This window comes from Megalobrama amblycephala, linkage group LG16 (assembly GCF_018812025.1).
Source record: "Megalobrama amblycephala isolate DHTTF-2021 linkage group LG16, ASM1881202v1, whole genome shotgun sequence".
NCBI classification, from domain to species: domain Eukaryota; kingdom Metazoa; phylum Chordata; class Actinopteri; order Cypriniformes; family Xenocyprididae; genus Megalobrama; species Megalobrama amblycephala.
In genome coordinates this window covers 27,205,353-27,230,037 of record NC_063059.1, presented here as the reverse complement: position 1 = coordinate 27,230,037, position 24,685 = coordinate 27,205,353, and the positions used below count along the sequence as shown (strand labels likewise).

General features: G+C 37.1%; 1 protein-coding gene and 1 pseudogene across 1 annotated transcript in view; one reads left to right on the top strand and one right to left on the bottom strand.

Moving 5' to 3' along the window:
* Positions 1-357: 357 nt before the first annotated feature.
* On the top strand, positions 358-11,255 carry LOC125249491 (annotated as a pseudogene).
* A 3,648-nt stretch (positions 11,256-14,903) lies between these two features.
* gipr (gastric inhibitory polypeptide receptor) overlaps positions 14,904-24,685 on the bottom strand; it is a 29,971-nt gene continuing 20,189 nt past the window's right edge. Inside the window, exons 8-14 of the mRNA XM_048161885.1 lie at positions 22,449-22,608; positions 21,665-21,725; positions 21,492-21,561; positions 20,794-20,882; positions 20,019-20,157; positions 19,824-19,865; positions 14,904-16,980 (exon numbers count right to left, since the gene is read on the bottom strand). Coding sequence (XP_048017842.1) covers positions 16,627-16,980; positions 19,824-19,865; positions 20,019-20,157; positions 20,794-20,882; positions 21,492-21,561; positions 21,665-21,725; positions 22,449-22,608 — 915 coding nt within the window. The 3' untranslated portion in view covers positions 14,904-16,626. The remainder of the gene's footprint in view (positions 16,981-19,823; positions 19,866-20,018; positions 20,158-20,793; positions 20,883-21,491; positions 21,562-21,664; positions 21,726-22,448; positions 22,609-24,685) is intronic.

Sequence of the window (24,685 nt, the reverse complement as noted above, 5' to 3'; positions counted from 1 at the left end):
CCTATCAAAATAATTTTAATTAACACTAAAATAGAAATGTAGACTACATCATTAAAATGACATCATATTCTTTAGTTTTATTTATTTATTTTTATAAATAAACATATTTCTTCAAATGTCCAATACAACAACAAAATCAATGAGGCTACGTCTAATGAAAAATAAACAAAAAATAATAATATTCACAACTGGAAAACGAATATTATTATAAATATAATGAATGTAATTTCAATTAGTCAAGTCTCAAGAACTTGCTTTTTTAAATAATTAAAAAATAAAATAAAAGATGTGTAGGTTATAAATGTATTCAGCTGCTGCCATGAATGTCAATGTAGATAACAACAAGACCTCTGGAATCCTCGACGATCTTCGACAGTCAGTGTAACTTCACAGATGCGTGTTTACTTGCGCTGTGTTGCGTTACCAAGTTCAACCCAGAAACAAACGTTTAGGTTACTTTCTGCGAATCGACTCAGTCAAGAGAAATTTGAAGGATGGATATATTGTTGGCATTGAAGACAAATGCAGTGTCTGTTGTCATGACTGTCTTGGTTCTGTTTTTGCTGTTGAAGATTCGAGGAAAGAAGAGCAATTTTGGGCGGCTGCCACCAGGACCCGCTCCGAATCTACTGGTGGGAAATTTATTTCAATTTAATGTCAAGGAAGCCTACAAATATTACCTAGAGGTTAGTAGGTCCATTCACTACTATTATTCAGTAAAAGTATTGGGAGTAACTGCTTGTAGCCTATGATTGTGTTCAACACATATGCAGGTAAACTATTAAACCGTTTAATGCCCAGAATACAAAAACTGAATAAATCAATTCAAATATAATATAATTAAATACATATATATATATTCGCCTGAAATCGTTGATACACTAATATATATTATATATATATATATATATATATATATATTTTTTTTATTTTTTTTTTATTTTTTTACAGTAACTTGAATGTAATTAATGTTCTATTTATTTAAACCAAGTATATCACTAAGTTAGTGTTATTATAGCCTAAGCATTTTTACATTTATTCCAAAATAATAACTAAAGGAAAACAAACAAAAAAACGAAACATCTCACAGTGAAGCATTGTTCCGGAGCTTGATTCCAGAGCCCATTTATTAATTCTTTCATAAATTCATTCACAGACTCATTTATTCATACATTGTGTAAGTACCACGACACGTGAAAGAGCATTTATATTTTTATTGCCTTTGTTTTTCATAGCACAAACTGATATATATATATATATATATATATATATATATATATATATATATATATATATATATATATATATATATATATATGAAAGAAAGGCTGGGTCAGGGGTGTCCAAACTTTTTTAAAAGGGGGCCAGATTCGATGTTGTGGACACAGTTGGCGGCGGTTCCTTTTCAATTATAGGGCCTATATATACAGTGGGTACGGAAAGTATTCAGACCCCCTTAAATTTTTCACTCTGTTATATTGCAGCCATTTGCTAAAATCATTTAAGTTCATTTTTTTTCCTCATTAATGTACACACAGCACCCCATATTGACAGAAAAACACAGAATTGTTGACATTTTTGCAGATTTATTAAAAAAGAAAAACTGAAATATCACATGGTCCTAAGTATTCAGACCCTTTGCTCAGTATTTAGTAGAAGCACCCTTTTGATCTAATACAGCCATGAGTCTTTTTGGGAAAGATGCAACAAGTTTTTCACACCTGGATTTGGGGATCCTCTGCCATTCCTCCTTGCAGATCCTCTCCAGTTCTGTCAGGCTGGATGGTAAACGTTGGTGGACAGCCATTTTTAGGTCTCTCCAGAGATGCTCAATTGGGTTTAAGTCAGGGCTCTGGCTGGGCCATTCAAGAACAGTCACGGAGTTGTTGTGAAGCCACTCCTTCGTTATTTTAGCTGTGTGCTTAGTTAGGGTCATTGTCTTGTTGGAAGGTAAACCTTCGGCCCAGTCTGAGGTCCTGAGCACTCTGGAGAAGGTTTTCGTCCAGGATATCCCTGTACTTGGCCACATTCATCTTTCCCTCGATTGCAACCAGTTGTCCTGTCCCTGCAGCTGAAAAACACCCCCACAGCATGATGCTGCCACCACCATGCTTCACTATTGGGACTGTATTGGACAGGTGATGAGCAGTGCCTGGTTTTCTCCACACATACCGCTTAGAATTAAGGCTAAAAAGTTCTATCTTGGTCTCATCAGACCAAAGAATCTTATTTCTCACCATCTTGGAGTCTTTCAGGTGTTTTTTAGCAAACTCCATGCAGGCTTTCGTGTGTCTTGCACTGAGGAAAGGCTTCTGTCGGGCCACTCTGCCATAAAGCCCCGACTGGTGGAGGGCTGCAGTGATGGTTGACTTTCTACAACTTTCTCCCATCTCCCGACTGCATCTCTGGAGCTCAGCCACAGTGATCTTTGGGTTCTTCTTTACCTCTCTCACCAAGGCTCTTCTCCCCCGATAGCTCAATTTGGCCGGACGGCCAGCTCTAGGAAGGGTTCTGGTTGTCCCAAACATCTTCCATTTAAGGATTATGGAGGCCACTGTGCCACTGTGCTCTTAAGTGCAGCAGACATTTTTTTGTAACCTTGGCCAGATCTGTGCCTTGCCACAATTCTGTCTCTGAGCTCTTCAGGCAGTTCCTTTGACCTATAATAAATTTTAATAAATCTGCAAAAATGTCAACAATTCTGTGTTTTTCTGTCAATATGGGGTGCTGTGTGTACATTAATGAGGGAAAAAAATGAACTATGATGAACTTTTAGAAAATGGCTGCAATATAACAAAGAGTGACAAATTTAAGGGGGGTCTGAATACTTTCCGTGCCCAGTGTATATGTAAACCACATATGGCACCTCACTACATGGTAAAAAGTAAAAATATTGTTTCAATGACTTTATGGTATTTAGTCTATAAACACATTTAATATAAACAGGAATGCACAAAACTACATTAACTACATTAAAAAGTAAATAAAATGAGATATTAACCTACATTTCTGACAAAGTACCACAGTTACAGGTAATGTTACCACTGTAAATCCATGATAAATGTTGTTGAATTGTTGGTTTAAAAGTATTCTAACTGTATCGGCTCAGTGTTTCTCCTGATTTGAACATTAGTGTTGTTGATTCAGTCAGCGCAGTTTCAACTGACTTTAAACTGAATGAAATCACAGATTTGCACTTTGTACCTAAGACCACTGCGCCGAACTCGATAACTTCTTACTGTCTGTTTAGTGCTGTGTGATCGAGACACGGGTCGTTTCTCAAAAACAAGTTCGCAAACTTCGGACTCGCGTCCTTGGTAGTTAGGACTTTGCAAGTTCGACTCAGGAGAACGAGCTCCCGTGGACGGGAGAACACAAGTCCGGTGATTCTGCAAATGGAACAACAGCGTACCTGATAACGTCACTCAGCTCGCTCTGGCTTCTCCGGTTATCTCTGTATGTATATTTTAGCTAACAATAAAGCGAAATTTGTTATAAAACACCACTCTGCCTCTTTTCGTTTTATTTAAAAAACAAACAAAAACATATTAATAGCCTCAGGCAACGAGTGATTGATTAAAGAGGCAGGGTTGTTTAATATTTCGTTTTGTTATAAATATATGCATATATTTATAACAAAACGAAATATTAAACAACCCTGCCTCTTTTCGTATATATTTCAAAAATATTAAATGTAATACTATTTGTGCATACTCTGATTATCTTCACTGTAATAAAATGAAATAGGCTATAACATAAAACACAACCCTGTCTCTAGGCCTATTTGTTAAATGACAGTTTTAATGATCAATAATAGCCATTATAAAAGGTAAGAATATACAATAAGAAATAAAGCAAACAATTCAGTCAAGCGTACAAAATCAGCGCTTTAGTAGGATACAAAAGTTAAATAGCCATATATAAAGTTATGAAACGTCAAGTTGCCCTCAGCCAAAACGGAGCCAGCGGCAAACGTCAGAAGGACTAGCCGAGGTAAGGCTGCTCTCGGCTGGGCACATGAGCGCTGAGCGTCCGTTGATCGCCTGGATCTCACAACTCCGACAACGTCAGATCAAATTGTCAGAAAGGCGCGATCTTTATCAATAAACCACAAATTTGAGCTTTAAACCAGCACATTCTCGCCTGAAAAACTCTTAAAACTACATATCATGACATAATAACAATATGTTTAAATTATGCGGGGTTTCTCCTTTACTATTGACGCTTGCTGCGAGATGCATTCTGGGATACCTGGCTGTCTCAAGTCTGCACAAGTCACCTCTCGATGCATGCTCGATAAAATGGGCGGATCAAGAACACATATCGAGGATTTGAGCTGAACTTGGCTAGATGCGAACTTTGAATTGGAACAGTACTTGGACAGCGACTGATGACGTTTCACAAGTCCACAAGAACACAAGTACAGACAAGTACGCATATTGAGAAACGGCTGTGTCCCAATTCAGGGGCCGCGCACCTCGAAGTGCATGAAGGGTGGGGGGTGGGTTTGGAGTTGAGGGTTGCCAGGTCTGCGCAACAAAACCATCCCAAAAGTAGCGTAATCACAACACAAGTGTAAAAGTATCCCAATCCCAGACTTGGAAACAATGAGCCGAGGGTCGTTACATGGCTAGCAGACAGCTGACAGTTGACGTTTGTGTGTGCATTTTAAAGTTTTATGACTTTCTATTGGGTTTTGACACGTTCACTGCCGACGACGACAGGACACTGGACCAAAATATGTATGTAGGCTATGTAGGCTAATTTTAGTTTTATATCGTTAGCAAATAGTTAACCTTGTTTGTTTTTATGAAATGATAACTGTGTCAGTTGTTTTAACTAAAAGAAACTTGCACTGACATCTTAAAATATACCTGCTGAGCATGACTATTTGTAACAGGCAAGAATTTTAAAGCTATGATGACCAAGACAAAATTTGAATGGACCATAGATCTGTTTTGTATGTTCAAATATTTCTGATTTTATTTTTATATATTTATATAATACGCCCCACCAGCGTCTCCCTTCTCAGCCGAATGAAAGTGTACACAAATATGTTTGTTCTGTTTTATATACTGATAATTTAAAGCTGCTGTCTGCAGTTTTTCCTCTTTGTCGCCATCTCTGTTTGAAACATGCAATTGCAGTCATATGCGGAACAGTTATCTGTAAGTGCATTGTGCCTCGGCACAGCTCGTCAGCGCGGATGAATCTAATGCTTGCTGTCAATCATCGCACCGGTGTGGATACTGAACTTCAGAATCACAGATTCTACGTCTTGAAAGTATGACCAATATAAGAATTTTCACTGGAAAATATCATCTGAACAAGTAAGTAACATTTCTGCCACATTTGTTCTGACCAACTGAGGAAAAAAGCATTAGGCTTACAATAAATCGCGCTGCCAATGATGATTAAATCTAACGATCTCTTAGCTCGGATCATGCCAAACCGTGCAAATTATTATTACTGTTATATTGTTCTCAAATTGTTAATGTTAACAACATCAGCACTGCGTGACTGTATTTAGTGTGTATTAGCGTTACCTGTAGATTTCAATTTCTGTAGCCACTCCACAGTCCAAAGTCTTTTGCTTTTTGACTACGGCTGAATCTCCAGTTATCACTGTTGATTGTCATTTGGACCTTTCTGGATTACAATCCGCCATCAAAATGATTAGTTTAATTATTTCAGCTGCTGTGAGAAAAGGCTATAAATGTGCCGCTACCTGCAGCTTCCTCACGATATAACTGACTCGACGGAAATCCGCCATGTCGCTCTTAGCCTATTATAAAACATTATTAAGCTTACCGTTGTGAATCGAGACAAGATAATTAGATAGTTTTGAACACTAGCTGGTTATGTACTTGTGCAAAAGTTGACTTTGGATAATTTTTAACCAAAAAAAAAGGGGGGGGGCGGCCTTTGAAGTGCGATTCACCGCAGCGCGAGAACGTCTGACGTAACTCGAGAGCGACTTCAAGTGCACCCTCTCCGTTTCCCCGTGGAATGAAGCGCCCATCTCAAGACACTTCGCGGTCTACCCTATCCCACAGTTCACTGCGCGCCAGTGACGACAGGAGTTCAGGTGTGAATTCAAATAAATGTAGGAAATGCCCCGGTTTCATCAATCAAACTGTAATATCCGTGATGTCCAAATCGTCAGTTTTTCATAAATGCAATATTTGTCTCTGAGATGGAGTGCAGTTGAATAAAATCTTTAAGTACTGTACTTTAAATTCAGACTTAAATACAGAGTAAATGTATAAATATGAATGTATATATTCTCCAAGTTAACATTTCATTTAAAAAACAAACAAGGTTAACTTGCTAACGATATAAAACTAACATTACATAGTTTAACCATACATATTTTGGTCCAGTGTCCTGTCGTCGTCGGCAGTGAACGTGTCAAAACCATATAGAAAATCATAAAACTTTAAATTGCACACACAAACGTCAACTGTCAGCTGTCTGTCACACAGCTGCTACCATAGACATAATGTCTATGGCTGCTACTGCTAGCCATGCAACGACGCTCATTGTTGCCAAGTCTGGGATTGGGATACTTTTACACTTGTGCTGTGATTACGCTACTTTTGGGATGGTTTTGTTGCGCAGACCTGGCAACCCTCCACTCCAAAAACCCCACCCCTTTCATGCACTTCGAAGTGCGCGGCCCTGAATTGGGACACAGCTTATAACACATTTTGTGAGCTCGTGAGTCGCGTCACCCTAGTCGCGCCCTGTGCGGTGTGCACAAGCAGCGCTATTTCATTCCGCTTTTGGCGCGTTACCGCGTCTAATGTTCATCTGGCCTAAATTTTAGTACTGCCATTTTGTGTTGACATTGTGAAACTGCACGATTTGTAAATTATGCATGGCGGGCCACGTATAATATATTTTAATAGACAGGCTGCGGGCCGTTTGAAATTCATCCCCGGGCCGCAGTTTGGACACCCCTAAACTGGGTCATATGCATAGACTGTAAAAAGGTCATATGGCAAGCAAAGGCAGCTTTTCCACCTTTTGACCACAAGATTTCGCTAGTGTGCGGTGTTAAAATAAGCTTCGCGCTATGAACCTATGGAGTCAAAAAATAATCCCGCATAGTTTTGCAAAAGAAATTACATTTTTGTAAATAAAAAAGAAAAAGAAAACAAACTAATCACATCAAATCATAGCACGATTTATTCACCTGCGGGTGTCGCTGTTGGACAGTGTCCCTTCAGAAAAACGAGTGACTTACACACTTATTAATGTCACATTTTGTAATATTTGCGTTGTTTTGATTTTGTAATATGGATTATTTTCCATAAAATACATAATATAAAATAAATAAAAAAATAATGAAATAATAATTACATGTTAATTACATTTGAGGTTGTTAGTCACCAATATTTGAGCTGATTTGAAGTACATGTAATTTGAATACACATATAACATTGAAATGTCCCATATTGAACCCACATAAATTTTCTTCCTTTAGCTCAGTAAGAAGTATGGCTCTGTTGTCACCATCTGGTTGGGAAACACACCAGTCGTCATCATTTCTGGATATGAAGCCCTAAAGGAAACTATGATTGGTCTTGGTGAGGAATTCAGTGGCAGGGCCGACTATCCGCTGATCATAAAGTCCACTTTGGGATATGGTGAGGTCGCTTGATGCCTAAAGTTACATGGTTTATTTGAGCTCTCTTTTAGTAGTAGACCAAAAATGTTAACATTTTCTCTATGCGCAGGTGTTCTGTCCACCAGCGGACACAGATGGAAGCAAATGCGCAAATTCTCTCTCACGACTCTGAAGGAACTTTGGAATGGGCCGCAGGAGCATCGAGGAACGAGTCAGGGAGGAGGCTGAATATCTTGTGGAAATGATTAAAAAATGTGAAGGTAAAATCATTTTTATATAATCTTATATTTAGATTATCAGATGAAAAAACTGCAGACATAAACTACAAAAACATGACAAAGCGTGCATCAATAAAACACTACAATCAAACATATAGTGGTTCCATTATTTAGAATAAACTTGAGAAAATATTATTACACTGTGTGTCACATCTCATGTTACAGAACTTATTTTCTCCTTCAAGGCTCTGCATTCAGCCCTGCAGACATGCTGTCTAATGCCGTGGTCCAATGTGATCTGCGGCATTGTCTTTGGCCATAGGTTTGAATTTGAGGATCCACAGTTTAAGTTTCTCCTCCGGACTGTAAATACTTACTTCACTATCCTCAACAGTCCTCTTGGACAGGTACTGCACTCCAGTGATTTTTTTATATAAATGTTTTTTAGATATTACCATTCAGAAGCCTCACAAAGGCAGCATTTATTTGATCAAAAATACAGTAAAAACAGTAATATTGTTTATTAAGGATGCATTCAACTGATAAAAAGACTTTTATAATGTTTCAGAAGATTCTATTTCAAATAAATGCTGTTGTTTGAACTTTCTATTCATCAAAGAATCCTTAAAACTGTTACTGTTTGTAACATTTATGATAATAATAATATGTTTTTGATCATCAAATCAGCATATTAGAATGATTTGTGAAGGATCATGTGACACTGAAGACTGGAGTAATGATGCTGAAAATTCAGCTTTGCATCACAGGAATAAATTACATTTTAAGATATATTCAAATAGAAAAATTAATTTAAATTGTAATATTTCACAATATTATTATTATTTTTTGTTGTATTTTTAATCAAATAAATGCAGCCTTAGTGAGCAGAAAAGACTTAAAAACATTAAAAATCTCACCGATCTCAAACTTTTGAACAGCTGTGTGCATGTATATATACATTAAACAAATTTTAAGTTGTAAAATAGTACAAAAAATGTTTTTGCATAAGATATATAATTGTATTTTGATCCTCAAATTGATGTTTCTTTATTTTATTTTCAGCTCTATAATATATTCCCAAGGTTAGTCAGTCTCTTCCCCGGTAAACACCATCAGCTGTTTAAAGACCTAGAAGAGGCCAGAGAGTACTGTAAACATCAAGCCAGGGCTCGGATGAATAATGTGGATCCCTCGTGCCCACAGGACTTCATTGAGGCCTTTGTGCTAAAAATGAAAGAGGTAAATAACTGAAAGAAATGGCCATTTAAAAATATTTAGCCATATACAGTCCTGAATACATTTATTTGCACCATCTGGTGGTGAGACCATGACATGATATCAGATAACAATGTAAAAAATTCTTCCAGTTAACTTACTTCATTTACAAGTTTTAGATGTGATCACACAGCTTGTTTTATTAAGTATACTATTAATCTTTGACAGTATAAAAGAGACCCTATATGCACCTGTTCTCTTTTGCAGGAGAAAGACAAGTCTGACACAGAATATCATTTTGACAACTTGGTTTCTATAGTATGGAACTTGTTCAGCGCCGGCACAGAAACCACTTCATCCACCATCAGACACGCTTTGCTTCTGATGATGAAGCACCCAGATGTTCAAGGTGAGGTCAAACAAATGCTTCTCTTTCCAAGCATTAAAGGGTTAGTTCACCCAAAAATGAAAATTCTGTCATTTATTAGTCACCCTCATGCCGTTCCACACCTGTAAGACCTTCGTTCATCTTCAGAACACAAATTAAGATATTTTAGTTGAAATCCGATGACTCCGTGAGGCCTCCATAGGGAGCAATGGACACTTTCTCTCTCAAGATCCATAAAGGTACTAAAAACATATTTAAATCAGTTCATGTGAGTACAGTGGTTCAATATTAATATTATAAAGCGACGAGAATATTTTTTGAGCACCAAAAAAACAAAATAACGACTTATTTAGTGATGGCCGATTTCAAAACACTGCTTCAGGAAGCATCGGAGCGTTATGAATCAGTGTGTCGAATCATGATTCAGATTGCGTGTCAAACTGCCAACAGCTAAAATCACGTGACTTTGGCGCTCCGAACAGCAGATTCGATACACTGATTAATTTATGCTCCAAAGCTTCATGAAGCAGTGTTTTGAAATCGGCCATCACTAAATAAGTCGTTATTTAGTTTTTTTGGTGCTCCAAAAATATTCTCATCGCTTTATAATATTAATATTGAACCACTGTACTCACATGAACTGATTTAAATATGTTTTTAGTACCTTTATGGATCTTGAGAGAGAAGTGTCCATTGCTCCCTATGGAGGCCTCACGGAGCCATCGTATTTCAACTAAAATATCTTAATTTGTGTTCTGAAGATGAACAAAGGTCTTACAGGTGTGGAACACCATGAGGGTGAGTAATAAATGACAGAATTTTCATTTTTGGGTGAACTAACCCTTTAAGTTTTACTTTGACTTCTTCTGCACAGAGCGTGTTCAGCGGGAAATTGATGAGGTTGTAGGAAAGGACCGCTGGCCCTCCATTGAAGACAGACAGAAGCTGCCGTATACAGATGCAGTAATTCACGAGGTCCAGCGCAGCATGGATCTCGCCCCCATCGCTGTCCCACACAAGATGATGTGCGACACTGAATACAATGGTTATGTCATTCCTAAGGTAATTTTCTCATGCATTTACATCATCTTGATTCATTAGGTATTTATTATTATTTGCATCTTTCTATTTATTTGTAAAATAAAATTTCTTCTAGGGGGCCATGGTTTTTCCTCTACTATCCTCCGTGCTTGTAGATCCGAAACTGTGGAAGAACCCAAATTGTTTTGATCCAGAGAACTTCCTGGATGCAGATGGCAGATTCAAGAAGAATGATGCATTTGTTGTATTCGGCATGGGTGAGCTTCATTGTGCATGTTAGACCATAAAAATGTTGCTCTTTAGATGAAAACTGAAGTCAACACATGCTAAATTATGTTTATCAGTGTTTTAGTCATAATGGGACAAAAATAACCATGTTAAATAATTTATTCCTCAGTAGTTGCCTTTAAAGGGCAAATCACAGACAAAAAATGGATGACACATAGGGAAAAGATTTTAAACCAACTTCTGTGTGCTCTCTTGACAGGCAAGCGCGTTTGTCTCGGTGAGGCTCTGGCTCGCACAGAACTCTTTGTCTTCTTCACTTCCCTCCTTCAGCACTTCACCTTCAAGGCCATGGTGCCACCAGAAGAGCTCGACACAAAGCCTACAAATTGCAGTTTTGGCCGCATGCCCCGCACATACGAGTGCTATGCCATTCCTAGGATGTAGAGGATGTGTCCACAAAATACAAAGAAAAGATTCAACATAGTCTCATTTCATTTTGATGCTTTAATGGAAATAAATATGTGCAAAATGATATTGCACTTTTTGTTTTTTTGGCAAATACAAGATTAATATTTAGCATTTACCTTTCTGATGAATTACAGCCACCAATACCTCATTTCAGGTGTCAAATCATTTTTTAAATTTTTTTTTACAGGTCTATTTTATGACCTTACAGGTCAAACAATAATATTGGCACTTTTACAAATAATGCATTTTAGCTTCTGAGTTGGCACAGTGCTTTATTTTTTTTTTCTATACTTGGGGGCTTTTCACACAGAACATTTTTTTGTGTTTAAAGGTACACTATGTGTGACATGTTTCTTCAAAATTAACAACATTATTATGAGTAAATACATCATCAATCCTTCTTCCAAAGTGTTTTTACCTTTACCCTGATCCACTAAGGTAAGAATATATGTTTATATTTTAGACCTAGCAGGATAGTTTTCACCGGAAATTACGGGCATGCATCACTCGCTTGTGTGTGTCTGGTTATATTTGTAAATAGAGAAAAGTTGCTCCGGCTACTTTGACGCATGTATGGTGTGGGAGCAGCATAGGTTAGTTGTCACAACGAGCCAGAAAAGTTGACATGGAGCAGCTAAATGTTCAACCGTTAAAAAAAGACGAACAGAGAAGAGTATGCAGAAAAAATATAATGCGATAGAGCTCGTAATAAAACAAGAATCAACATCGCCTTTTGTTTCCCCGAGATGGCAAGAACTGAGGGATTTGAAATGTTGTAAAAGAGACGTGGATATGGTAATAATTTCCAACGTAGTAATAATTTTTATTACTCAACAGGTGAGTAAAGTGTTTTATTGAACAGATAAATTGCCATATGTAGCTCTCTAACAGAGATAATTGTAAAGCATTATCTATTGTGAAGGGTCATTTCATTAGGAGTTGTAGTGCTGGGATGGAAATTTATTTTAAAGTACTGTGTCTATTAATGGGTATAGCTACTGTAACATCTTCAGCTAGACAGCTTAAGATTATTTTCATCTAAGCTGGTTATATCTCTTAAGCCTAGTAGTAAATGTTTTATAATCAGTAGTCACATGAGCGGAAGCATAACCAAAATAATGTTCTTCCGCAAAATGCATGCAGTTTTGTTTTTAACCCCTAAATGCATTTTTTTATTGAACACTAATAGTAAAAAATATGGAATATTTTCCTAATATTTGTATTATTTTATATTTAATAATGGTGCATCATTTAGAGATGAATATTGTCTAGTACATGAAAATGCCCTCAAAATTCACGACTCAAAAACACAACGCACTCAGTGTTGCCAGATTGGGCGGGTTCCCGCCCAATCGGGCTCCTTTTGGTCACGTCCGACCCGAAAAAAATGCATTGGGCGGGTCTTTAAAATTTGGGCTGGTTTTTGATGCAACAGGCGGGTTTTTATTTTTGACTATAAACAGTATTCTTTATTATATTTTTTTTAATGAAAACTAACTATAAAATAAATTATATAATGTAGGATGACGTTTAAATTAGGTATGGTTCAGGTTAGCCAATAAGGTTCAGGGGAATCCTGTCCAATCAGACTTCAAGCTTGATTGGCGGGTTGTTGTAGGCTAATTCATTATATCGTCAAAACTGCATTATCATCATCAGTGATCGTCATTCATCATCATCATCATGCCAAAGTGGGGTAAATACAAAAAGTCCTACAGAAAGGAATGGGAGAGCGACCCGTCTTTAAAAACATGGATTACACCTGTGGTAGGCGATTCTGATGTTTGATCATTTCTGAAACGTAATAGCTGATATAGTGTCTAGTGACGATTCAGTGTATCATTCAGTCATTATTTTATTTAAAATTAAAAGAAGGAAAAAACGAGAATTCATGTTAATTCGCCCAGTGGTCTATAAGTTAAATAATAATAATAATTTTAATAATGATAATATAAAAAAAAATTAGTTGGTAATTAAGCACAAATTTGTAAGTAGCCTACTAATACAAAAAGAAAAGTATAATGAAATGATTTGAGAATTGGCCTATTAGAAAAGAACTGTAGTTCTGACAATAGTAGCACAAGAACAATAAAAAATGTTGTCCCCTTCTGAGGTTTCCGATGTAGACCTTGTGTTTTATTAAAATTATCATTTATATTTAAAAAAAAAAAAAAAAGATGCACTGGATATACTTGGGGCGAGCCTGGTGCTCTCCAATGTGCGATTTGTTAGTCTGGTTGTTTAATAAGAAAAAAAAAATTGTGTGTTTTATTCTATAACAGTTTTAATAACAGTATGTATTTTGGGCTGGTATTTTTTGAAATGGGCGGGTTTTAAGCTGTAGTTGGGCTGGAAATCTTTAGTCCAATCTGGCAACACTGAACGCACTTGGTGTGTTTTTTTCTCATTTCACTGCCCTGCTCCTCGTGTTTTTACGTGTAAAAACTGTTCTGTGTGAAAGGCCCGTTATTCTGTAATCTGTAGATGATTGCTGGATAAAAATAGAGGGGTGATAGATGTGTGATACATAACTCTATACGTTTTACAGTGGGTTCATCAGAACTAGACAATTGTATCAGAGAGTACAACAAAGACATCTGACAAATTCATGCATGACCACAAACTCTTTGCACTCAATTAAAGCTTTAGTCCACTTTTAAATGCACTTTTCCTGATAAATTTACTCACCCCCATGTCATCCAAGATGTTCATGTCTTTCTTTCGTCAGTCGAAAAGAAATGAAGGTTTTTGAGGAAAACATTCCAGGATTATTCTCCTTACAGTGGATTTCAATGACTACCAACAGATTGAAGGTCAAAATGACAGTTTCAGTGCAGCTTCAAGGGCTTTAAACGATACCAGATGAGTAATAAGGGTCTTATCTAGCGAATCGATCGGTCATTTTCGAAAAAAATACAACCGTTTATGCTTTATAAACAAAATGTCGCCTTGAACGTACTTTCCGCTTCCGCATTCTTCATAACGCTTACGCTGAATGTCCTACGCCTTCCCTATTCAAGTTACGGAAAAAAACGAAACTGGCGCCGCGTTCGTTCCGTAAGTAGAATAGGGAAGGCGTAGAACATTCAGCGTAAGCGTTATGAAGAATGCGGAAGCGGAAAGTACGTTCAAGGCAATAGTTGCGTCCCAAATGACGCACTATACACTATGCACTTATACACTATGTACTTGTGCACTATGCACTCATCCATGTAGTGCGTGAATTGTATAAGGTTATTCTGTCATTTAACAACAGAGTCCGATCCTCCCTTCCCCTCCACTACGTAATTAAAGCTGCGACAGTCGAGTGCACGAAGTGTCCAACATTCCACACTTCGTTTTTTCCGTTAATTTAGTGCATCATCTGGGTATTTAAAGTGCACTTTTTCTTTTTGGAATTTTCAGTGTGAACGCACTACTCGCACTATTTATACTTAAAAACGTCATAGAATAGTGCATAAGTACGCGAATTGGGACGCACCTAATGTTTTGTTTATAAAGCATAAACGGTTGTATTTATTTCGAAAATGGCCGATCGATTCGCTAGATAAGACCCTTATTACTCATCTGGTATCGTTTAAAGCCCTTGAAGCTGCACTGAAACTGCAGTTTGGACCTTCAATCTGTTGGTAGCCATTGAAATGCACTATATGGAGAAAAATCCTGGAATGTTTTCCTCAAAAACCTTCATTTCTTTTCGACTGACGAAAGAAAGACATGAACATCTTGGATGACATGGAGGTGAGTAAATTTATCAGGAAAAGTGTATTTCAAAGTGGACTAATCCCTTAATGTCATTCAGCACTGACAATATGATAAAAAAAGACTGTGCAGTTCTCACTACGTCCACTAGGTGGCTTTAGATGTCAATGAATCCGTGGAATAACCTCAATGTGAAAGCAATAGAATAACGACCTCCGCTTGATGCATCGTCATGCATACAATTTAGACATAATATATCAGGTACAACATACAGAGATATCACTATTATTATTGCACTCTTCCATCATAGTAACAGAAATAAAAGTGTCCAGTGAAGTGATAGTAACAAATAAAGAGCAAGAATAGATCTCAGTCCTTGTGAGTGGTTAAAAAAAAAAAAAAGAGGGGATACACTAAATTAAGCCTTCATAAAGTTTTGGGAACAAACTGTTTCCATGTTTGATAATGTTATTACTGTTGCCTAATAACTAAATTACCTACTAATCCTTTCAGACATACAGTTCACAGTTGGTTTCTGTCATGGCAATGAATGAAAAAGGATTAAGCCATTGAGTGGAATGTAGAAGCATAAAAAAAGGAATTCGATTTCCTGCTGTTTAAGAGAATGTCTAGAGCACGCCGTCCTGGTTGAGCAGGTTACATAAGAGCTATACAAAACCTTCATAGTAGACATTTAATGCCTCCAGTCCAGAGGCACTTATCATATAAGAGGGAATATGTGCGTTAAAAATAATGTCAGGGGAACTTCAGTCTAGTGCTAATTTGCTGTTTATGGACATTTTATAAGTGTAATTAAGCTTATTATTGGTACTTATTCTGTATGAATATACAATCACCCCCAAAAGTATTTAACCTGCACATAAAATTGACTGCATTAGATAAACATCAAACCAAGACCTACATTTTTTTGATCAAAAATACAGTAAAAACAGTAATATTGTGAAATATTGTTACAATAATAATAATAATAATAATAATAAACAATTTTAATATATTTTAAAATGGAATTTATTCCTGAATTTTCAGCAGTCTTCAGTGTTACATAATCCTTCAGAAATTATTCTATTATGATGATTTGCTGTTGCTGCTCATAAAATGTCTTATTATTATCAATGTTGAAAACAGTTGTGCCACTTAATATTATTGTTGAAACAGTGATACATGTTTTAAGGATTCTTTGATAAGAGCATTTAATTGAAATAGAAATCTATTTGTTTGTAACCATGTAAAATTCTGAAACATTTGATCAATTTAAGGCATCCATGATAAATAAATGTGAATGAATTTCTTTAAAAAAAAAAAAAAAAAAATTAATTGTAGTGGATGTGTGGCTTAATGGTCCAAATACTTTTTTGGGATGACTATATTGATGGTAATTTTGTTGATTTTGCAGGCTAGGCAATGTTTGTGTGCCTTACCTTTGACCTTTCAACAGATACAGTAATCCTAATGATGAAAAAATACGAATGGCTTTGTGGCAATGAAGACGGTTGATCCACAATGTTGGTGCATAAAAGAATTCATCTTGTGTCCAAACTGAGGTATAGTGGCAGATATAAAATGAGAAAAACAAAAAGAGGTTTGTCAGGCATAATGTGAGAAACGTGATGTAGGAATATCCTTTTGACAAAAACAATGAGATCTCATATTCCAAGACACTCCATGATATCCAGCTTTGTTTTCCAATCAGTGGCCAGCACAGTCCACATCATTCAGCAGTAGCTCTCAGAAAACATCATTTCGCCCTCTGTGGCACATCGGGGTAAAGCAGGCACATCCAATCCGTTAATAACCTGTTTTCGGGCAGAGATATAGCAGTATGCCTTGCCGTTCTTTGCTCCAGGATGGCAGTGTTGTTGAACGGTCAGGTGGGTGTCTGTGGGTGATGGGTCTGAGCACAGTTGGCAGCCACTGTCCAGAGGGCACTCGGGAGAGCAGGCCGGCTCATGTTGGCACAGAGGACTGGCACCTCCCTGCTGTGTGTTGCTACCTGTATTACGCTGGTCATCCAAAAAGGTTATTCCCAATCTCCATCGCTGCCATTTCTTTTTGATTTCTGACTGTACCTGGAATTAAAGAAACAATATGTAAAATAGCAGTTATGTGAAGATATATAGGATTTCAGGGTTATTATTGTTAACTTGAAAAAAAAAAAAAAAAAAAAAACCTTTCATTTTTTAAATTTAAAATATTAAAGGTGCAGTAGTTGATCTGGGAAATGCTAACATTAGCCTGCTAGCATTGAAAAGCATACGATCCCACCCTCCCTGCAAATCGCAGTCCAAAGCCACACTTCCTCCAAAACACATAAACGCGTACACACACACACAGCTGCTCTCAGCAAAGTGTTACAAGAGACGGCGTTAAACTACCTCATGTCTCAAAGCACATAACATTACAGTAATAATGAACTTAACTTAGAGAGCTAGTACCTGACTGCTGCAGATTCATTTCGGTGTTGATACTGTTGATATGTAAACCAGTGATGCGCGGGTTGATCCAAAATGAGTGGGTGCCTGCGGTCACCCGCGGTTACGAGTCATCCAAAAATATTTTTAATGATATTCGGGTCGCGGTCGGTCGGGTCGTTTGAAATAAAGATGCCAATTAAACCTTTGTAATTTATATAGTACTAGACAAAATTTTCAATAAAATACATAGGCCTACACTTTATTGGCTGAATAACTGGCGCGAAGATGACGCACAAGCTCAGTCTGCAGGTAGAGATAGAGGCGGCAAGAGAAAAGGTGAAGACTGGGGAGTGGAAGCTCCGCAAACACACAAATAGAAAGAGCAAAGTGTGGGAGACATTTGCTGAAATAATGAAAGATGATGACCAAAGTGCTGGCTTTGTCATGTGTACTTCTTGTGATGCTATTTACACATTTTAAACGCATATAGCTCAGTAATGTCAGTTTTATGTATTTTCTGAGAGGGGGCGGGATTTTTGTTGGGAAAGTCGGGGGAGAGACGCACACTTCGATTAAACTGGATAAACACATGTAGCATCTTAATTGTTAAGAAAATGAAACGAAATGAATAAATCACGCCTTTATTACATAACACTAGGCTATATCATACAGCATTCAGAAAAAGAACAGTTTGCGCTCCTAAGGGCTTTCACACTTTTCCAAAAGTGGGCTTTCTCTCAGTTGACCTGCTGATTAATTCTTCAAGCAGGGTCGAAACATAAACATCGCATTCATCAATAATATGCATCTAGACAGCTGAAATGGAAAATGATGGGCCGCCTCAAGAACTGCCTGCTCTCGCCTCTGAGCGCACCACGTCAGGGTCCTGAAACATTTCTCTCCTCCACAGGCTGGATTAATGGATATTATAGGCCAGGGAGGCTGATGGGGGGCGAATGGGAGGGGGGGCGGCCACACCCCCCCGCACCCCTAGTTCCTACGTCTATGGCCCAATGACGCTACGATAAGCATTTACTACTTTTAAAATATGCGGGTCGGGTACAATATTTTCTTTTTTTTTTGCGGTCCGAGTTGCGGGCGGGTTAGTTGAAAACGTCGGTCGGGTGCGGGCTGTTTATACATTGACCCGCGCATCACTGATGTAAACGTATAATTCTGAGTCTGAGGACATGAACAGCTCCGGTTAGAACATCACAGGTTGTCATCTCTTAATTACGGTAGTTATGACGTGAGCGCAGCACAGGTATGTTGATTTGGAGGAACTGTAAATGGTGGTTGCTGTTTGTTTGCTCCGTGACTGATGTCTGTCTGTCCTCTGCATAGCATGAAATGCGCTAATGACGTATGATGATGTCTACGTGAACGGTGCGTGAGGGTATGTAATGCTGCGTTCCAGGCAGGTTCTTGAGCCAGTAAGTCACGACTTCAAATCACGACTCACGACTTTGTAGCGTTCCAGGAAAGTCACGCCAAACTGCGTAAAAGTGTAAACAAACCAACATGGTGGACCGTACGGGGCTTATGCTCATTAACAATTATTTCTATCACCAAAGGTGCTTACTCCTTGCTTATTTGAGGGAAACAGAGGAGGAAACGGCGCATAAGGCAAGAGAAGCTGTTATACCTTTTATTTTACCGCGCACTTGCATAAACACCGCATCCGTAGGGGCTGCCATTGTTGTTTCGCGGGTATGTGACGTCAGAACCCGTAACTGGGAGTACATGGGTGGGAAGTCACGGCTTTGACTGCTGTTCCAGTGCACTTTCACGGGTAGAAGGTTGGAAAAACACGGGTTACGATTTGCCTGGAACGCGGCATTAAAACATACGCTGACAGGCAGGTAGGACATCGCGTTATTTCATTCGGACCGAATAAAATAACTGAATGAACATTTTATGGTCCTATGCCTTTCATAGACAATATATATTTATAAAAATACACTTAGACCATTTAACATTGTGATTGCTATCAGGATATGAGGAGACTTTCAACCACGTATAACAAAAAATGTTTCTGTAGAGAATCACCTATAGCACCTTTAACTTTTGTAAAAAATTATAAAATTAAATAAAAAACCTTAGACTTTATTTCAGCATTTATCATTTTCATTTAGCTGAAGTACTAAAATACATTTTTCTAAAATGAAACAGATTTTTTTTTAAAAAACCCCAAATGATAAAAAACAACAAAATTATTAAAATGTAAAATTTAAATTGAAAACTGAAAATATTAAACAAAAACTAATAGCATATCAATGATACTAAAATAACACTAATTACATGTTTTTAATAAAATATAATATATATATTTAAATAAAATGTATCTCTATAGTCTATATATATATATATATATATATATATATATATATATATATATATATATATATATAGTTTAATTTTATTTAAATACATTATATAGTATACACACATTACAGTATAGAAAAAAATATATACAGAATAGCTTTGACTACTCTTACCTCTTTATTAACAAAGCAGTATAGTATGGCCACCAGAAAACCCTGTGGGCAACAGCAACTAATGTGTCAAAACTCATTAACTGTAAGGACATACACTACATTAAAATAGTGCATGGAAAGCAAAAAAGTAATTAGACTATATGATCTAGGCCATGTTGTGACACAGTATGTCTCTCTTGATCCCCTTAGTTGTACCTGAAAGGAATTGAAGAAGAGTTCAAAGAACAGGTTGACATTGCGAAGTACGCCCTCAGTCTGTTCCTCTGTCATCACAGCAAACACCACCTCGTGAATCCCTAACAGGGGAATGAGGGTCAGCGTGGACTTGGCTAACCTGAGGGACCAAGAATATTAGACGCATATTATTCAAAACACAATTTGGCCCATCTCACAAATGTCATCAACTTTTCTTTAAATTCAAGTTTAATATCAATTTTGCAGTTTCTTTCTATCTAGAAATGATGTACTATGTTTGTATTTGTTTCAGATAAAAAAATTTTGAAGAGAGATTTCATAGGAAGATAAAATGACAATAGTAAGGCACTGTGTGTGAGTAAATCAAGAATCTAATTAGCCTCCATCATTATTACCAAGTACATATGTGCTTGCTATATTTCAATCCATGTTTTATTCCACTATGGCAAAGCAGAATTTAAGCTTAAAAGCCAGAAATGTAGTCTCTGGTGGGAAAAAACGGCTCCCTAAAACACATGCTGCCCTTAAGGCTGGCATTTGAAGAAGGGGATGAAGCATTTGCTGAGGCATTTTATGTGACACAGTTCCTGTTTACGTAACATGGATGAAATCAGACAGAAATACCGAGTACAAGAAAAAAAAAAAAATCAAGCAGATCAGGTTGTTTTATGTAGCAATTTTGAAAAAGAAAATAAACAGACTAACAGATACTGATGAACATAATAAAAATTCATTTGTTGAAAATATATTTATTTAAAATAAGACAAATTCTTACCTAAATTTATAATCTGTATATCTCATCTGATGTGCTTTTAATTTGGAGATGAGGATCAGAATAATCCTTATAAATATGAAAAAGTTCACCTGCAAAATATGATCATTATTTTCAAATTTTATATATAAATAATTACATGTAGAATGCTCAAAGTAAAAGCAAACAAGAATGCAGAAAACTGAATAAATCATTCCAACTGAGTGTGATGGATTCATTCAAGCCTAGCCAGAATAATTCCGGAGTGCAGAAAAACAGTTCCTCAACACAATGCTCTAGAATAATGAGTCATCCATATATAATGCATGAGTGACAGTATATTTAACTGGTTATTCATACAATGTGTCCAAGGTGACTTGGAACTTGGAATTTTCCCACCTTCCACTCAAAATCACCACTGGAACATAGGTCAGAAATCCTATTAGTAAAGTCATGACAGATCTTTCAACCCCGACTATGTAATCATTTGATGTCATTTCCAAGATGGTGGCAACTAATGCAATGTTCCATAGGTTACTCTTAAATGAAGGTGGGAGAATTCTAAGTTCTGAGTTATCTGGAACACAGGTCAGAAGTGGGAAATGTATAGAATTCAGTGGAAATAAATGATCTGTAAACACATATAATGTAAGCCTATGTGAATGACTATAAATACAATCAGAGAACAAGTTAAAATTTAAGACAAACTGAGGTAAACTCACTAAGATTGCCAAAAGGATTGGTGTTCGGATGATCCACCAATATGCCATATTTTCGTTGATCTCCCAGCACCTTGAGAAATGTGTAGGGACATTTGTAATGCTTAACCAAAGTTGCTTAATCTTTAACCAAAATGAAAGGAAGCTGTTGCATCAAGACTTTTGGCCCATCTTACCTAGTGTTCTCATATAAATAACGAACAACTATCCAAGGCACCACAAAAAGCACAGGTGTACCTGTCAGAAAACATCAGATGCAACTTAAATTAACATTTAATTTTTACTTTCTTTAAAAAAATGATAATAATTTAATTGTTGTAATTGTTCAAACTCATTCTATGTATCGAAATATACAGAATGTATTTATATTAAAGGGTTTGTTCACCCAAAAATGAAATTTCTGTCTATGTTGTTCCACACCCGTAAGACCTTCATTCATCTTCCGAACACAAATTAAGACGTTTTTGATGAAAAACGAGAGGTTTCTGATCCCCAAGAGAAAGCAATGTAATTACCACATTCAAGGTCTAGAAAGGTTGTAAAAACATCGTTAAAATAGTCCATGTGACTACAGTGGTTCAACCTTAATGTTATGAAGCGACGTGAATAATTTTTGTGTGCAAAAACAAAACAAAAATAGCAACTTTATTCAACAATTTCCTCTTTTCCTTGTCATTCTCCTATGATATTTACGTTGTATCAACAGTGCAACTTGAATGTAATAATTATGTTGCTTTCTCTTGGGGATCAGAAACCTCTTGTATTTCATCAAAAATATCTTAATTTTTTTCCAGAAGATGAATGAAGTTCTTACGGTTGTGGAAAGACATGAGGTTGAGTAATTAATGACAGAAATGTCATTTTTGGGTGAACTAACCCTTTAAATTGTAAAAGTATTCCTCTTATTGTCATGACAGTTGTTCTACAAAAAGAGTGGAATGAGTTTGTAAAGTTACACACCCCAGCCGATGAAGAGGTACACACAGAAGTAACTGTTCTCTGAGAAGACCATTAGCACCAGCAGGTTGTGAAGATATAGACCTTCTACCAGTAGCCAATAGTAGTTGGCCCCAACACAGTACTGCATCAGGACCTGAGCCACACGGCAGCCTGACATCACCTGTGGGAGTTAAATGTGGGTTTACTGTACCAAACAATGTACTTTATTTAGTTTTGTAGCAGGGATTTTTCCTCCGAAGAGGCAAAACTGGATGAGAAAACAATCCACAGTACAAAGGTAAAACAATGCAAATATTACAAAATATGAAATTAAAAAGTGGATAAATCACTCATTTTCTAAAGTGAAACTGTCCAACAGTGACACCAGTGGTTAAAGTTATAGCGGAAACATGTTTCTTGCATACGCTGAGCTCAATGACTTTTAACAGACCCCTTAAAGGTGCCCAAGAATGCTTTTTCACAAGATGTCACACAGGTGTCCCCTAAATGTGTCTGTGAAGTTTCATCTCAAAATACCCCATGCATTTTTTTAAATGAATTTTTTTAACTGCCTATTTTGGAGCATCATTAACTATGCACTGATTTTTTCAGCGCGCCGCCCCTTTAATTCGCATGCTCCCTGCCACACGAGCTCTCGATTATATTACAGCACATTTACAAAGTTCACACAGCTAATATAACCCTCAAATGGATCTTTACAAGATGTTCGTCATGCATGCTGTATGCATGCTTCAAATTATGTGAGTAAAGTATTTATTTTGATGTTTATATTTGATTCTCTATGAGTTTAAGGCTGTGATCCGTGGCTAACGGCTAATGCTAGACTGTTGGAGAGATTTATAAAGAATGAAGTTGTGTTTATGAATTATACAGACTGCAAGTGTCTAAAAATGAAAATAGCGATGGCTCTTGTCTCCATGAATTCAGTAAGAAACTATGGTAACTTTAACCACATTTAACAGTACATTAGCAACATGCTAACGAAACATTTAGATAGACGATTTACAAATATCAGTAAAAATATCATGTTATCATGGATCATGTCAGTTATTATTGCTCCATCTGCCATTTTCGCTGTTGTTCTTGCTTACCTAGTCTGATGATTCACTTGTGCAGATCCAGACGTTACTGGCTGCCCTTGTCTAATGCCTTTCATAATGTTGGGAACAGGGTTTCCGTTGTCCGGTAATTACCGGACATTGGCCGGGAAAAAAATTAAATGTCCGACAAAATTAAATCTCTCCGGTCAAATTGTCAGATTAAAACTGCCTAATAATCCCGGCCCCGCCCCCCTAACACAATCTGAATCGACCGTTTGAAAGTTTTTAAACAACATGGCATGTTGCATTTCAAATAAAGTGCACGCCTAACGGCTATAATATAGACCTAAACCACGAACTATTGAGAGACGTTTCAAATATGGCCAGGCCCAGGCAGACTAGAAAAAAGTTTTTTCAGAGGCCAGACGCGAAGGAGGATACTGAATCAGGGATGCCTGAAGCCTCAGATGTCCAGAGCCAGACAGCTCCGCCATCACCGGAGAAAAAGCCGAAGTGTAGGGCGTATCGGTCGGAATGGAGTGACAAGTTCCCATGGCTAAGATGTGAGGTAGATGATGGTAACGAAAAAATGTTCTGTTCGCGCTGCGACGCAACGGATTCACAAGAGGGTCGAATAATTTGAGTTTTTTTTCCATCTATTTGAAAGTTAGGCTAATAAACATGTTGCATATATGGCCTGATTATGTCATTTTTTAAGTTACATAAACTGCTTTCAGTTTTCCTCAACTTGACTAATTAAGAGGCGATATTTGACCGGCATATCATCAAAATGTCCGGAAAACGAAATCTCTGCCGGTCACTTTGACCGGCACCATTTTTTTCTAGTGGAAACTCTGGTTGGGAACATGGGCTGGCATATGCAAATATTGGGGCGTACACCCCGACTGTTACGTAACAGTCGGCGTTATTTTGAGATTCGCGTGTTTTCCGGAAGTCTTTTAAACAAATGAGATTTACATAAGAAAGAGAAAGCAATGGAGTTTGAAACTCAATGTATGTCTTTTCCATGTACTGAACTCTTGTTATTCAACTATGCCAAGGTAAATTCAAATTTTGAATCTAGGGCACCTTTAAAGCATGCCGTGGGATTGGTGAGGGGTAACTGAGAATGAAAGGGGAAAAGTCATGTGAGAGGAGGAGGCAATGCTTCCATTGTGCTTTGAATGACCAATTTTG